This window comes from Sus scrofa, chromosome X (assembly GCF_054392235.1).
Source record: "Sus scrofa isolate SSC_HxYL_T2T_F1_AM1 chromosome X, Sscrofa_HxYL_maternal_Yorkshire_Landrace_v2.0, whole genome shotgun sequence".
In the NCBI taxonomy this organism is placed as follows: domain Eukaryota; kingdom Metazoa; phylum Chordata; class Mammalia; order Artiodactyla; family Suidae; genus Sus; species Sus scrofa.
In genome coordinates this window covers 120,613,054-120,629,780 of record NC_139401.1, presented here as the reverse complement: position 1 = coordinate 120,629,780, position 16,727 = coordinate 120,613,054, and the positions used below count along the sequence as shown (strand labels likewise).

Below are 16,727 nucleotides of genomic sequence, written 5' to 3'. Positions count from 1 at the left end.
AATTCTGGGTTTCGAACAACAAAGTTGGAGCGGAAAGGGGGGTTTCCCTGGTCGATTTCAGCAGCGACGTAAGAGGGGGGCTGTTTAGGGCGAAGCACTCCTAAAGCAAGCTCAGGCCAAGGACCAGGCTTAGACCAAGACAATAGTGCAGCAGCGATGGAGTGATGCTCTCAGCTTCCAAAAGGAACCTCAGCAAACCTGCATCATCCCAGAGCAAATGGTTTGCTTATTCAACTGTTGCATCGTCGTTATCCAGGACCAGCTGGCATCAGAATTTACTTGGTTTTTGCTGTTATTGTCGTTGTCGTTGTATTGTCTTTTTTTCCTCTTTTTTTTTTTTGAGGGGTAAGAGGGTTGGGGTTTTTTGTTTGTTGCTGCTGCTTCTGTTTCTTTGGTTTGGTTTGGTTTGGTTTTTTGCTTCTTGAAAAACAAATTTAAAAAGCTGTCCTGGAGTTCCTGTTGTGGCGCAGCAGAAACGAATCCGACGAGGAACCATGAGGTTGCGGGTTCGATCCCTGGCCTCGCTCAGTGGGTTAAGGATCTGGCGTTGCCATGAGCTGTGGTGTAGGTTGCAGATGTTGCTCGGATCCTGTGTTGCCGTGGTTCTGGTGTAAGCCAGCAACTGTAGCTCCGATTCGACCCCTGGCCTGGGAACTTCCATATGCCGCGGGTGTGGCCCTAAAAAGCCATTCTAAGAGAGACATTTCAGAACAAAGAGGACAGCAAGGAGCCTTGTAGACCTCTTAGGCTTCTCTTTACACCTCAACATCCCCAAGAGAATGGGGAGTCCATAATGAGAGAGGGAGAGAGGAGGGTACCAATCAGATTGAGTGCCTGATGTAAAAATCAAGCCTTTCTTCCAGGCGGCTGTACCCTGCTGGTGGGCTCCCCAGCCCTGGTTTCCATGAAGGAATGCAGCAAATTCATCAGTATCAAAGGAGGAGAAAGAGCTGCATTTTTACAACGAGGAAAAAGGGAGGAGAGACGTGTCTTTGGATGCTTTACATTTAGTGCAGTGCTGGGCACATAGTAGACGCTCAATAAATAGCAGTCCAAGAGTCAATTCAGAGTTCCCATCGTGGCTCAGCAGTAATGAACCCGACTAGTATCCATGAAGACTCGGGTTCGATCCCTGGCCTCGCTCAGTGGGTTAAGGATCCGGCATTGCCAGGAGCAGTGGTGTAGGTCACAGACACGCCTCATTTCCTGTGTTGCTGTGGCCGTGGTGTAGGCCGGAAGCTATAGCTCCGATTAGACCCCTAGCCTGGGAACCTCCACATGCTGTGGGTGTGGCTCTAGAAAGCAAAAAAAAAAAAAAAAAAAAAAAAAGAATGAATTCATCTATGCAGGGATTGCTTAACTCTGCAGGAAACAAACACAAACCCTATAGAAACATTTCCTTTGAAATTTTAGGCACTTTTCCATTTGATTTATTTCATTTTCACTTTTAAAATGAAAGCTGAGTTGAACAATATTTGATGATATTCCTGTTGCTGCCTCCTTTCTTCATGTGTCACCTCCCTCTGAAACCATGTTTTAGACACTCGGTCATAGCCTTACTCTTTTTTTTTTTTTTTTTCCTTATGGCTCTGCCTGTCACTCTTGAGGAGGTAAAAGGCAATAGGACTGGGAAGTGGCCACTGAGCTTCCTATTGAAAAAGAAATGTGAAAACTAGTGGAAATACAAATGGACCTATCTACAAAACAGAAACAGACTCAGAGTCATAGAGAACAGACTTGTGGTTGCCAAGGGGGAGGAGGAGGGAGTGGGATGGACGGGAGTTTGGGGTTGGTAGATGCAAACTATGGCTTTTCGAAGGGATAAGCAAGGAAGTCCTGCTGTGCAGCACAGGGAACTCTATCCAGGCTCTTAGGATAGAACATGATGGAAGATAAGAAAGGGAATGTGTAGGAGTTCCTATCATGGCTCAGTGGTTAACGAATCCGACTAGTATCCATGAGGACGTGGGTTCGATCCCTGGCCTTGCTCAGTGGGTTAAGGATCCAGTGTTGCTGTGGCTGTGGCGTAGACCGGCAGCTATAGCCCTGATGCAACCCCTGGCCTGGGAACCTCCATATATGCCATGGGTACAGCCCTGAAAAAAGACAAAAAACAAAAACGAAAAAAGAAAAGAGAAAAGCAAGGCGATGTGTATGTTGCGTGCGTGTACACATATATATGTAAATTTTTCCTTTTTGCCGCCCCGCGGCATGTAGAGATCCCGGAAAAGGGATCAGATCCCAGCCTTAGTTAGGACCTAAGTTGCAGCTTCGGCAACCCCAGATCCTTAACCCACTGTGTCGGACCTGGGGATGGAACCTGCGTCCCAGCTCTCCCGAGACACCACCAATCCCACTGCACCACAGCGGGAACTCCTCACTTTCTTTAATATGGGACTTTTGAGTAATTTTTGTGTGTGATATGGACGGAAAAAGGTCACATTTAAAACTAGCATGTTTTTATTTCTGCACCTTCACTCTTTTACAGTGTGTGGTGGTTAATATATCAGGGAGTCTGTTGCTCATGATGACTTTTGATGCTACTGGGGGCATTTCTGAAGCATTCATTCGATCATTTGAAGTGGGCCACTTGGCAAAATTTCAATAGATGGTTGTCGGGAATAGACTACAATTGCTTCTTAGATTTTCATTTCATTAAATGTGTCGCTAACCACCAAAAGGAAATGGGGCAGTGTTCATTAGCCTGCCTGGTCTATGGAAGGGCACCTTATCTAATATTTGGCATGAAAACTGTTTTGATTTCTTTTTCGTTGACGGGGTTGCACTCCAAGGAATGCTGCTCTGGATCAGGGGACACTTCCATCCTACAGGCGAGGGATCTGTGTTTTTGTACCAAAACAACACGGTAAAGTCAGAGTTCCCTAGTGGCTCAGTGGATTAAGAATCCAGCGTTGTCGTTGCTGTGGCTCTGGCGTAGGCCGGTGGCTACAGCTCTGATTCGACCCCTAGCCTGGGAACCTCCATATGCCTGTGGGAGTGGCCCAAGAAATAGCAAAAAGCCAAAAAAAAAAAAAAAAAAAAGAATCCAGCGTTGTCACTGCTGTGGTGCAGGTTTGATCCCGGGCCTGGGGAAATTTGAACGCCATGGGTGTGACCTTTTTTTAAAATAAAAAGAATACCTTGTGAAAGAATTTCCTCCATCAAGGCAATTAACACATCCCTCACCTAACACGTTGACCTTGTCTTCTTTGTTCTTTTTTTTTCTCCTTCCTTTTCTTTTTAGGGCCACACCCTCAGCGTGTGGAAGTTCCCAGGCTAGGGGCCGAATCAGAGTAGCTGTAGTCGGTCTACGCCACAGCCACAGCAATACAGGATCTGAGCCACGTCCACAACCTACACCACAGCTCACAGCAACGCCAGATCCTTGACCCACTGAGCGAGGCCAGGGAGCAAATCCGAATCCTCATGGATACTAGTCGGGTTCATAACCCACTGAGCCACAACGGGAGCTCCAACCTTTTTTTCTTTTCAGTGAGAACATTTAAGTTCTACTCTCAGCTTTTTCTTTTTAATGCTTTAGGAGTGGCCTTTTGTTTAAAAAAAAAAAATGGTCAGGGAGTTTCCGTTGTGGCTCAGTGCTAATGCACCTGATTGGGATCCATGAGGATTCGAATTCGATCCCTGGCCTGGCTCAGTAGGTTAGGGATCTGGCGTTGTCATGAGCTGTGGCATAGGTCGCAGATGTGAGTAGGACCTGGCGTGGCTGTGGCTGTGGCGTAGGCCGGCGGCTGCAGCTCCCATTCGACCCCTAGCCTGGGAACCTCCATGTGCCACAGGTGCATCTGTCAAAAAGAAAAAAAAAAGAAAACGAAAGAAAAAGGTCATGCTTGAACTTTCGAAGGGAAATAAGATGATCTGCCTTTTGTGTCTTTGTGTGCTCCAGAAACCTCCACCAGACAGCCTCCTGCGTCCTGAGCGTCAGCGCCTGACCTGCTGCAGAGATGAGAGCTTCCGAGTGGATGCGGGGGCTGGTGGTCCTCGCCTCTCTGTTTTCGGCCTGTTCCGGACAGAACCCAATGACCGTGCTGTGCTCCATAGACTGGCTCATGGTCACGGTTCACCCCTTCCTGCTGAACAATGACGTGTATGTGCACTTTCACGAGTTGCACTTGGGCCTGGGTTGCCCTCCCAACCACATCCAGCCCCACGCCTACCGGTTCACCTACCGCGTGACGGAATGTGGCATCCGGGCCAAGGCCGTCTCGCAGGACATGGTTCTCTACAGCACCGAGATGTACTACGCGTCCAAGGGCACCTCGTCCAAGTACGTGATCCCGGTGTCCTGCACCGCCCCGCAGCGCTCCCCGTGGCTCACCAGGCCCTGCTCCAGGAAAGCGGCCGGCGAGGGAGCGCCCGCGGCCGCGGCGGGGGAGCCCTGCTACGACGTGTTCACCTTGTCTCAGGCCGGCCGAAGGCCCACCTGCCACTGTCCGCCCTATGTCTTCAGCGCAGGCGGGCGTACTTAGCCCCGCGGGCCCAGGCGGGGGCTCGGGAGGGCCACCTGTGCAGTAGTCTTCCTTCCTTTATACTTCTGACGATGAATCTCTTCTCTCGGGTGATCTGGCTGAGTCCAGGGATCCCCGGGCTTGGGGGGCTCCTGTACTTGCCCTTTCTGAAATTGGTATATACTAGGGACTAATCCGTGCTCTTGTGGCCCTCTTATGGGTAGCCTGTGCTAATCTCATGAATAAAGCTTTTGGATATTTTGTGTATCTTTCCTAAGAGAGAAAATAAATTTCTGATGGCATGAAAATACCCGCTGGGCATTTTCATTTCATAAACACATGCAGGGCTGTGACTACGGGCCAGGTGTCATTCGAAGTGCCTTACACGTATTACCGCCTGGTCCCTTCTCTCTGGGATGACCTCTCTCTCCCTTAAGGTCCCCGGGCCCAATCCCGCTCTCTGCCTACTCCCGTCCCTTAGACGTGACAGCACCCAACTTAGCCCTTAGCTACATACCTTCTTCGTCCGAGCTATCATTGTCGTGTGTCACTTTTCGTCCACAGAGGTCAGAGTTCGCACTAGGGATTGATAAACCACCAGGGGCTCCAAGAATCACCCAACTCCCATCCCACCCTGTGGGGGGCAAGCTCCTGAGGCCAGAGGCTGCATCTTTAGTCACAGGCTGATAATACTCTGAAAAGAGCTTTCTTCCCCGACTTACATGATCAGAAATTATCACCCAAGTTTGGCTACCCATTAGCTTTTTCTCAAAGACTTGGAAGGGGAAGGGAAGTCAGCTTATTCAACAAATATTCACTGGGTGCTACTATAGTTCAGGCATCATTCTGGGCACTGAGGGTATGGCACTGAACAGAAACAGGCTCCGAGAAATTAAGCAAATAAATAAACACACAAAGAGAAAATCAGTAGCGACAAATGCCATGATGAACTGAAAACAAGGTGATATGAGGGAAATTGGAGGAGTCAGAGTAGTCAGGGACAGCTTCTGAGAATTTGTCATTTGGACTGAGTCTTTTTTTTTCTTTTCTTTTCTTTTCTAGGGCCGCCCCCGCGGCATATGGAGGTTCCCAGGCTAGGGGTCGAATCGGAGCTGTAGCCGCCGGCCTACGCCTCAGCCACAGCAACGCCAGATCCAAGCCACATCTGCAACCTACACCACAGCTCACGGCAACGCCGGATCCTTAACCCACTGAGCAAGGCCAGGGACCCTACCCGAGTCCTCATGGATACTAGTTGGGTTCATTACCACTGAGCCGTGATGGGAACTCTTGGGGCCTCTTTTATAAGGGAACTCATCCTATTCACGAGGGCTCCACCCTCATGACCTCATCATATCCCAGAAAGAAGCTGAAGAAATAGAGCTTCCTTGAGCTGCAGCTCCAATACAGGGTCTAAGAGGTAAATTACTGGAAGATAAAGACTTGGTGGCGGGGGGGATGACATGAACACAGGCAAATAAGACTCTTCAAGGCACAGTTAGGAGAGAAAAAAAAAAGAGACATAAAAGGAGACAGAACAGAAGTGCTCAAGAAGTGGAAGAAATATGACTGATGGGATTCTAGAGAGAAGAGCCGAGCGGGCTAGATTTTCCAGTGCATTAGATAAGTCCGGATGAGTAAGCCTGGGCATCCTGCAATTGGGAGCCTTTGAACTAGACCTTAAATGGGAGAGCATCTCATCAGGTGAAGATGGAGGACAAGGGCATTCCAGGCAAAGGGAACAGCAAGAACAAAGATGCAAAGCGATATTGCGGTTGAGAGTTCCATTTTGCCTGGGGAAACGGCTCCGTAGCATTAGGCATAATTTTTCAGAATTCAAGAGTGATCTGCATTTGCTAACCTGGACTTGTTACTACTCAGGAAAAGTGTACTTCAACCATTTCCGTTCCAGGTTTGATCTTCTCCACTTGGTTGTGTGCTTCCAGAGCCTGAGACACTCCCTCCTACTCGTTTGTTTCTTTGTGTGGCCATTCTCTTCCATACTACTTGGTGAAGGTATTGCGTAGGTGCTCAAGCCAGGGGGCTGACTGGTACTGAGAAAGGGTCTGGGAGTTCTAACCATGGGAACCGTTCAAAAGATGGGGAGATAGGAGTTCCCTGCTGGCTCTGCTCGTTAAGGGTCTGGGGTTGTCACTGCTGTGGCACAGGTTCAATCCCTGGCCTGGGAACTTCCACACCCTGGGGGTACAGGGGACAAAAAAGATGAGAAGATGAAAGTGCTTTAAGAGAAAAGTGCATTTTTAGTTGGCTGATTTATGTACCTTTTGAAAAGCCACTCTGAAAGAGTGTTTTCCTCCTTTATTGTGGTATAGTGTTCATTCCATTTTTAAAGTGACATGATTTATAAAAATCTACCACGTGGTGTTAATCATATTTGTGATAATAATAAGAGATGCTTTATTGCCCTCCCAAGAAATGAGCATTTTCACCTTTCTTTCAATCTCTAGGAGAGCCAAAAATGTCTGAAACCATTTGTTATGATAATTGCTTGTCAAATATTTAAAAATTAGAGCCATAATGAGATTTTTTTCCCTGATAAAAGGAGCCTCAGAGTAACATTTAATTTGTATTCCTATACCCTGCAAACAGCCAACCAGATTTTTCTTTAACTGTGTAAAGTATATACAAGTGTCAAGGGCAAAGAGTCTTTTATCCTTAGTTTTAACTAATGGCCCATTTTGGAGCCGCATGTAAGTATCCTCATTCCTCCATATTCCTCCACCAATAAGGAAAGCCTGGTCAAGCATCAAACTAAACACAGCGTGTGCGCGCACACACACACACACACACACTCACACTCATACCATGTTTATAAGAAGCACATTATCAAGGAACAAGTGTTTATTATAAAGGAAAGGAACTTTCCCAGTAACATTCTTTAATTCTTTTTTTCTCTTTACTTTAAATCTAATTAGTGTTCATCCTTACGATTGATCTCTATGATATCCTGTTTAAATTGTAATTATAGTTGTTTATTCCCCCCAAAAAAGAGAAGAAAGGGAGAGGGAGAGAGACAGAGGGACAGAGAAATAGAGAGAGAAGGGGCGGGGGTGGGGCTTTCAGTCTTGCAGTTTTCTACAAACGATTCGGTCAGCTTATAGCTTATACACTTAAGTGTATACGATTACGAGACCTTCTGTGTTCGCTGTCTATTGTTTGTTTGCACCACAGCCGTGACAGCACTGGATCCTTAACCCTATGAGCCACCAGGGAACTCCAGCTACCTATTGTCCAACAACAAACTACCCCCAAACAACAGCAGTTATTCTCTCCCGGCTTCCTCGGGTCGGGAACCCGGGCACGATGCAGCCGGGGTGCCTCTGGCTCAGGGTCTCCGGGAAGGTGCCACCAAGTTGTCAGTGCATCTGCTGTCACCTCAAGACCCAACTGGAGTTGGTGCTCTAACTTCACCTGCAAGCTTCAGTCAAGCGGCTGTTGGCAGGAGGCCTCAGCTCCTCTCTGTGGGCCTCGTCATAGGCTGGCTGAGTGTCCTCAACGTCTGGCAGATGGCGGTGGCGATGAAGAGAGAGAGAGGGGAGGAGGGAAGGGGACGAGGGGAGCGTCAGAGTCCAAGGGAAGGGACGGAGTCCAAGTTAGAAGCCCCCAGCCCTCTGTATCCCCACCTCAGAAGTGACATGTCGCTTCTGCTGCATTCTCTTTGTTAGACAAGCGAGTCTCCAGGGCCGCCCACCCTCGGGGGAGGCGGGATCCCTGGGGAGCATCCTGGCAAGGACCTGCAAGCTGAGCACACAGGCAAAGTCCACAAACGCACCATTCTTCCCTTCATCTGTGCGAATACAGTTAATGGCAGGACGCAGACTGGGTGGGCGAGTGCGTGATCCGTCGCTGCCGAACCCTTGCCCCAGTCCGTTCCATTTTCCATCTCTGGGGAAAGCAAGTCTTACCAGCTGCAAATTACAGGACTGACTGATTGACTGGAGGCAAGTATTCCAGAGTAAGCGTCTCCTTCTTTTTATAGAGGACACTGATGAAGACATTTAAAGCCAAGGGCGGACATGTGGACGGCAGAGTAAATCGTATAAAGGAAGATACTGGGGCGAGGTTCTAACGTTTCTAATGTTACCTGTATTAGTGATCATATAAACTTTTTTGATTGAAAATGTTGTGCCAGTTTCTGCTGAACAGCAAAGTGACTCAGTCTTCCCTATATATACGTTTTTTCAAAATATTCTTTTCCATCCCGGTCCATCCCAGGAGATTGGATAGAGTTCCCTGAGCTGTACAGTGGGACTTCATTGCTTGCCCATTCTCAACATGATAGCTGGCATCTACCAACCCCAAACTCCAGTCCATCCCACGCCCTCCCGCCCTCCCCCTTGGTGACTATAAGTCTGTTCTCTGTATCTGAGTCGGATAGAAACTCTTCCAACCATCCTCTGCTGTACTGTAATTCAGATCAGGCCAACGATCTCCTAATGTCATTCAGAGCGGGGGTGGGGACGTGGGGGAATCTGTGTCATACGTAGGCATATACAGTATATATATGTACGTATATGTATATCATCATATATATGGCATTATTATCCACCTTCAAAATCAAAGAGGTAGGGGGCTTTGCTCATTGATTTATAGATACTAATAATAACACGATGCTTCCTGTCCCTTCCTACTTCCGTTTTTTTGCTTCGTTCTCATCCAATCCGCAACCATCTGGCTTGGCCATTGGTGAAGTTTCTGTAACTTACCTGGAAGGTGATGCATGAAATCAAAGTAGCTCTCGGAATTCTTAAGCAGCAGGAGCTGAGGGGGCTGCGTGGGTCTGAGCAGGGGGTGGGTGCAGGAGGCTGCAGGAACAGGTTTCAGGAAGTGAAGACTGGCTTGCCCTTCCCTGTCTGGTTCCGTCAGCCTTTCATTTGTAAACATTCTCTGCCAGGCGAGGGGGAACTGAGAAGTAAAGACTAGTACCAGTTTCCAAATGTAAAGGAACATTTAAAAAAAAAAAAATCCCTGCCAGCTGTCTGGAAACGTACCATTCCCATGCGAAGGCACTTATATTCTACAGTTACCAGGAGGCATATTTAAATGGCTCGAGTTATTTTCAATGTTATTTTAACTTTGTCACACACACCCTATTATATAAACACCACGCTAATGTAAATTATTCACCTTTTAAAGTTACTTCAAAATTTTTGACTTTTAGCCAAATACCTATTTCTTCCTATCAAGAATTCTTTGGAGTTCTAAGTCTACAACTTACACACACACACACACACACACACACACACAATCGTTAAAAGTTTATTTCCCAACTAATGCCCAGAGAATATTTATTCTGCTTTCTAAGCTGCATTTACATGACAACATAGTGAAAGAGAGCCAGTGTGAGAAGAGGAGAGACAAGTCCTAAAGTGAGACGGATTTCTTTGGGGTTAGAGAAATCCGAGCCCTCCCCACGACCAAGGGTGGGTCAAGCTGGGAACAGATTGACCCAAAAGTAAGCCTCCGTGTCATTCCTACACCAACTCCCTGCAATAATTTACAGTCTGCAATCAAAATAAAATAATCTCTTCACAAATCTGGCTTTTATGATCCACAGTACAAATTTTTAATTCTTGTGTTCATGCCATATTTCATCCGCTTCATTCTCGCTCCACTAAGGTATAGACCAATCCCCCTCTTCTGATGTTTTCAGAGGCACCTAAGCTCGAAATACGTTGGGCTATTTGGGTTCCAGCAACGGCGGCGACTATTTAAGGTGCCCAGGTTGCTGTCGATGTTATTTTAACTTCTTGAAGATATTTAATGACAATTTTTTGAGCTGCCCACGAAAAATAACATTTCTCCAGTTTGAAGCTCTGCCACCACCCCAAACAGTTCGTCTCAGTCCAGAAGGTGTGTGTGCCTCTGTTCCATCAAATCACCACATGATGGGAAACTTCTGGATTCTTTCGATGAATTTTTTGCTTGATATTTACTGGTAGTTTAAAAACATGTTTTTATGAGTAATGTAACAGAAAATGTATTAACTTTAAAGGCCAGTCGAGTCTTAGTGGCGGGGGGGGGGGGGGACAGGATGGTGGCGGTGTGAGCGGGGGAGGAAAGGGGGGAGAGGGATGGGGGGGGACAAAGAACCGTTGCTGGAGGAAGCCTAGCCGTTGGCCTGATAACACAGCAGGCATATAGGAAGCAGTAGTTTTCCATCCGTCCTCTTCCCTAGGAAGAAAACACTCCTGAGCGTGTGGAGAAGAGGAGGGTTGAATAGTCCAGCTCGTCGTAGGTTTATCAGCTGCTCCGTTTGCAGAGTTAGCAGGTAAGCCAAGCAAATCCGTTGCAAACACTGTTTTCATTACACCACGCCCCTCCTCAAGGCCCTTCGAAGGCTCCTCGCCATCCTGGAACCCCACATCAAGACTCCTCCGCCTACTTGCACGCCCCGTGTAATCTCTTTGTCCTCAAGTGGATGGACCCTGTTTGTCCAGCTCAGTCTCCAGCTAACTCCCCAGTGGAGAGCCTCTGTCTCGCTGAGTCCATCGCCTTCTAACCCTTCTCTTCTTGGCCTCTGAACCCTGTCTCCCCCTTTGCACCCCAATCCCACCTTCCCTTCAAGGACATGCTTGAAACTTAAAAGTTATAAAAGGACGGTGATCGTTTTTTAGGAGAGGGTGTCTCATGCTGCTAATTTAAAAGTAACCGAATTCGGGGAGTTCCCGTTGTGGCTCAGCAGTAAAGAATCCCACTAGTATCCATGAAGATGGGGTTCGATCCCTGGCCTTGCTCAGTGGGTTAAGGATCTGGTGGGGCCGTGAGCCGTGGTGTTGGTTGCAGACATGGCTCGGATCTGGCGTTGCTGTGGCTCTGCCGTAGGCGGGCAGCTGTAGCTCTGATTCGACCCCTCGTCTGGGACCCTCCATATGCCGCGGGTGCAGAGCCCCCCAAAATTAAAAAAATAAAAGTGACTGAATTCCATATTACCCAAGAGGATGCGTTTCAAATGTCAATCCCAGACCGACTTGTTCAGCCACCGTGTTAGCTTTGGGTCAGACAACCCTGAGCACCTAGGGCGCCGGAGGCCACCGAAGCCAACGGTTGAGGACATTGGCCGGAATCTTTACCGGCGACACGGCTCCGTGTTCTCCCTCACTCCCTCCGTTTCCGCGTGTCCCTTCCTCGGGGACGCATCTATCTGACAAATGCACATTGGATGCCAACTGATGCACGTGATTGTGTGACGTGCAGAGCAGAGATCCCTAGATAGGCATGGGGCGGCCCGTCTGCCAGAAAGAGACTCCGAATGACAAGCTTGATTACTGTGCTGTGCCGGGCCGGGCCCGACACAGTTCATTCCAGCTCTGAGGTCATCTGAGAAGGCCTCAGGGGGGAGATGGCATTTGGGCTGGGCCCTGGAGGGTGATGAAGTGAGAACAAGCATCTCCTGCATGGAAGCATGAAGAAGAAGGTGCGGCTGGAGCGGGGGAGGGGGCAGAGCCCAAGGGGCAGACGGGGCCAGGTTGGACGGCGCCTTGAAGGCCACGGTCAAAGGTTACACCTTTCCTTGTGTGACGTTACCCTTTCGGCCGTATGGGGTTTGTGCCAAGGATGAATATGATCAGAATGAGTCTCAGAGCAGAACTCAGGAGACCACTGGGACGGGGGCCAAACTCAGCCGGGAGATGAGTGGGGAGGCTGGGAAGATGACCTTGGTGACCTCGACGGTCTAGTGGTGGCCAACTGAGGGTCTGCATTAGAAAACAGGAGGTAGGGGAGTTCCCGTCGTGGCGCAGTGGTTAACGAATCCGACTAGGAACCGTGAGGTTGCGGGTTCGGTCCCTGCCCTTGCTCAGTGGGTTAACGATCCGGCGTTGCCGTGAGCTGTGGTGTAGATTGCAGACACGGCTCGGATCCCGCGTTGCTGTGGCTCTGGTGTAGGCCGGTGGCTACAGTTTCGATTCGACCCCTAGCCTGGGAACCTCCATATGCCGCGGGAGTGGCCCACAGAAACAGCAAAAAGACAAAAAAAAAAAAAAAAAAAAAAAAAAAAAAGAAAGAAAACAGGAGGTAGGAATGAGGCTGGGGAAGGACTCTTCTTCTTTCACCTTCTTTCTTCTCTCTCTTATCCTCGCCCTCCCTCTCTGCCTCCTGCTCGTCTCCGGTGGCCCAGGCATTCCCTGGGGACGATGACCCAAGGAAGCTGCTGAGCCCTGGCTTCAGGGCAAATGCTAAGAAGGCAAACTGGGTCCAGTTCTCCAATTCCATTTGCTGCCCAGGGATAGGGCGCCCCCTCGTCACCGGCTCCTGCGAAAGGCCACCTGATTCTAAACCCAAGAAGTATTTTAAGAGGCAGGAGGTAAAGGAAACTACATTCTCCACTGGTCCTAGAAACTACCTATGACGTCTAATTTTTAAAAATGCACACAGGTATGTTGCGGGGACAAGTGGGAGAGCTGCGAGTTCTGGATAGTTGACAGCTTTCATAAAATTGCTGCAGTTATATGCGTACTGACGTTCCCTCCTGTCCTCCTGCAACAAAGTACCTCGTGGTTTGGGAAGCACGGTGGGTTTTAAACCAAGTTAGCACCCCTTAGCCCCATTCGGTTTCCAGTTTTCTCCTCCTCCCTCCACCCTGCCGGCTATTACTTGCCCACCACCTTGGCAAGCTCTCTCTTTAGGTGGCAAGACCCTACAAGAGATGTCATTCAGATTTGGTGGACCTCTGTGCTTTTTACAGGACTTCCTTGACGCTGGCCACTTTGGGGCTTTTTTTTTTTTTTTTTATAAATTTTTGATATAAATGGAGCAACCAACTGTCCAAATGCACTTGAGCCTCCCGGAATGCCATTACATTTGACATGTTGTCATTGATCTATACTGAATGTTTGTGTTTCTTTCTTCTCTCCTTTGTATAGTCAAGTAAGGCTCAAGGAAGGTGCTCGAAGGATGAGGCTAGAACTTGAGGATCATCATGTTTAGGGTGAAGGCAGGTGGCCCCGCCCCCGTCATTACACTTTGCTCCAGCAGCTCACACTGGTGCAAAGGAGAGTGAGTCACACCCACGTACAGGAAGGGGACCCTGTAGGGCCAGCAGAGTGTAGAGACTGGTCACCCTATGTCCGTCCCTTCATGTGGCCTTCCTTTGTGCAGAGATCCGATCATTTCTGTCATCTGAGACAGTCTTTGATTTCATGGGCCAAAATCCAGGAATAATTAAGACAGTAATAGTGCACACCCAACAAGAAAAACATGCCGTGTTTAAAGAAGAAATCCCAGCCGCACTGAAGGCAGTGATTCTTCGTGTCTTTGAAGAGGCTTCGAAATCAAAAGCAACAGCCATCAAGGACTTACTTAGCTCCTCTTTGGCAGGAAGGAAAAATTTACTGATTCATTCGACTTTTTCCTGGTGAGATCATGGGGGTGGGAGAAGTTAGGATCTGAACATTTTCCCCAAAGTTCTAAGTTTCGCAAAGAACTATTTTTTTATCATAACTAATTTCATAAAGTAAAATAAAAATTACCAAAGGGCACTATCTTTCTTTGTTTAATCTGACAGTAGGGCAAAAGCATTATTTTACTATTACTGCTCACTGCTAGCCTCGGCTTGAACCCTGAAAAAAAAAAAAAAAAAAAAAAAAAAGCTCTTACAAATAACACAGTAGAAGCTTCATAACACGATTCCAGTTGTTTTCTTTCGGTTAAATCTGTAACTCTATCCTGATTTTATCTCTCTGAAGACTTCTGGATATTTACAACATAAGGAAAGTCTGGTTTCCCTAACTCAAGGCCTTCGTGAAAAAACATAATCATAAAAGACATTTCTAGTTAAAATTAAAATGCTAAGTGCTAGAAATTTTGTTGACCATTTAAAAAAGACTCTCCAACTCCTTTTCCTAATATATAATTCCAAAGACATATTCGCAATGGCTTTTCTGAAAACACTTTCCAAAAATTATTCCAAATACCTTATTATGGGTAACTTCCTTGCTAAATATCTACAGTCTGGGGCTAATTTATTTTTCTCAGCTGCGCCCTCAGATCCTTCAAAGCTTTTGCTAAACCCTCCTCCCACGACTGACTATAATTATTTCTTATCAATGTAATTTCTGGATGTTTCATGGAAGGAAAAAATATGTGCTATTTTTTCCTGAAAACACCCGCTGTGAAACAGAATTTCAGAAACGACAAAAGCCCGTGAATTGTGTCCATTTCATTCTGGGTCTCTCGGTTGGCAAGTGAGCAGTTCCCTCCCTGACACCTGGACGGGTGGGCTGGGGCCGGGTTCTCATGCCAGTTTGAGTTTCTAACCACTTCTTAGGTCAATTTCTATTTTGTCAGGTTAGGGAGGGCCTACTAAAATGAGAAACCATTTGCAGAATCAGGGTTTGCTTCAGAGGTCCTAAGAAAACCTAAGAAAATCCTGGAGGCATCGTATTTGAAAACTATTTGAGGATTGTTCACTTGAGTAAATACTTAGCCTGCCCTCCCTTACTTTCTGCGGCTGTAGCCATATTACTCACCCCGAAAGCATTCATCAATAGTCTACTGGCTCTCTAATTTGCTGAGGTAGCAAAAAGAGTTTAATAAAGGAAGCTGTTGCATTTTTTTGTTTGTTTAGAGGACGTGCTGCAAACTCGACTTTTATCTTATAGTGCTGGAATCTGCTGCCCTTCTGCTAATCCAGGGAGGGAAATGCACGCTTGTGCGCAGCTAGATCAACGCAAGCAAATTTACCCACGAAGCCGAGCCTTAAAAGCCCAGAAAAGTCTTTCACCCCAAGGACACTGGTGCTTTATAAATGATCTGAGGATTTAGAAGCTTGTTCGGTCACGTCTGACAGCCCGACACTTTCGGCCCTGTCCACCAAGTGTTTTGAAGAACTTCAGAGGGAAATTATCGTTGAGAAATACGTTTTTAGCGCCCACCGAAGCCGTACAAGTCACTGCAGTCTTAAAACCTTTTCTGAAAAATCACATCTTGGTCTGTATAATCTTTGGGTTAATTTTTAAAAACTGTTTTGCAGACCCTGGAAGATTCTATTCCCAACCCCCCGCCCCCGTTTAAAAAAATAAAAAAAAGCCACAGAGGCCAACGACAGGCCGCGCAGCACTTGCAAAGCCTTGGGGCTGCGAGATCGCCCTTGCAAAGAAATTAAAGCTTTACATCAGCGCTGCAGAAACATCACAGTGAAATGCAATCGAGAGTTAAGTAGCTCAAGAAACCTGAGCGCCTAGCAGGGCGGGATCCATGGTTTTATTTTTGTATACTGATTTTGGGTGTGTGTGTTGCTTTTTTTTTTTTTTTTTGGAACCCGTATTTCCCCCCCCCCCCCCAGTGCCGCGCGCCGGTGCCCCACCACCCCACGCACAGGGCACAGGGCGCAGGCCCCGAAAGCCCTGCCTCCCTCGGGGAGCGCGGGGTCCGGGGCCCCGGCGGCGGCGGCGGCGGGCGCGCGGCTCTGCTTGCCGCGGCCCATCGGTTTCCTCGCTCGTCCGCGGCGCGGGTGGCCGGGCGGCGCTGAGCCGACCGAGTCGGAGTCGGACCCGGGTGGCGGAGAGCCGCCCGCCGAGCCCCCTGCCCTGCCCCGCGCACTCGGCGGCGCCGCGCGCCTGGCAGCCCACCTGCCCCGAGGTCCCTGGGGCCCCTCCCAGCCTGGGTCGCGTGCCCCGGACAGAGGCCGCTGCGGGCCAGCGCTACCCATTGCCCTTCCCGTCCAGAACCCGCGGGTCTGAGCCGCGCGTGCTCGTAGATTTGTCCCACCCGGGACACGGAGCGAGAAGCCGCGCTCATTTTCTTAGACAGCGTTCAGGCGCAGTTTTATAAGGGGTAGGGGGAGTTGTCACAAAAATTTTATTATGACATTTTGCAAATAGACAGGAAGGTTGAAAAAGAAAAGCAAAAACCAGCACGCCGAAGGTCCGTTTACCCCCCACCTGGATGTAATAACTTAACACCCTGCCACCCTTGCTTCCTCTCTCTGTCACAACGTGTGCATGTTTAGCTGCATCATTTGAAAATTGCAGACGCGGTGACATGTCACCTCTACACTTCAGCCTGCATCTTCTAAGTATAAGGGCATCCTCCTACTTACCTTCAGTACCATTCTCACACCTAAGAAAATGAACTCTCCGTCCCGAACAGCCTCTGGCATCCCCCATAAGGGCTCCTGTCCCTCCAGTTTCCCCGGTCAGTCTTAAAATCAGTTTCCCTTCTAGGACTGGGACGTGCGCAGACAGTGGTTCCCTCCCTCCCGGGCTCTGTCCCCCCGAGCCTGCACGTACGGGGCCCGCC

At 48.4% G+C, this 16,727-nt stretch overlaps 2 protein-coding genes across 3 annotated transcripts in view; one reads left to right on the top strand and one right to left on the bottom strand.

Annotated features, from left to right (window-relative positions):
• The window catches only part of PLAC1 (placenta enriched 1), a 186,055-nt gene extending 181,279 nt beyond the window's left edge, over window positions 1-4,776 (top strand). For both annotated transcript variants that reach the window (XM_021080336.2, XM_021080337.2), the window contains exon 2: window positions 3,905-4,776. In XM_021080336.2, coding sequence (XP_020935995.1) covers window positions 3,963-4,487 — 525 coding nt within the window. In that variant the 5' untranslated portion in view covers window positions 3,905-3,962 and the 3' untranslated portion in view covers window positions 4,488-4,776. The remainder of the gene's footprint in view (window positions 1-3,904) is intronic.
• Window positions 4,777-7,760: 2,984 nt separating this feature from the next.
• Window positions 7,761-16,672, bottom strand: LOC146394793 (uncharacterized). Its single transcript, XM_085006797.1, has 3 exons — window positions 16,528-16,672; window positions 9,194-9,392; window positions 7,761-7,986 (listed from the first exon to the last, which is right to left on the bottom strand). Exons 1-3 carry the CDS (start codon window positions 16,585-16,587, stop codon window positions 7,895-7,897), a joined length of 351 nt encoding a protein of 116 aa, XP_084862923.1. The 5' UTR covers window positions 16,588-16,672; the 3' UTR covers window positions 7,761-7,894.
• Between the last annotated feature and the right edge of the window lie 55 nt (window positions 16,673-16,727).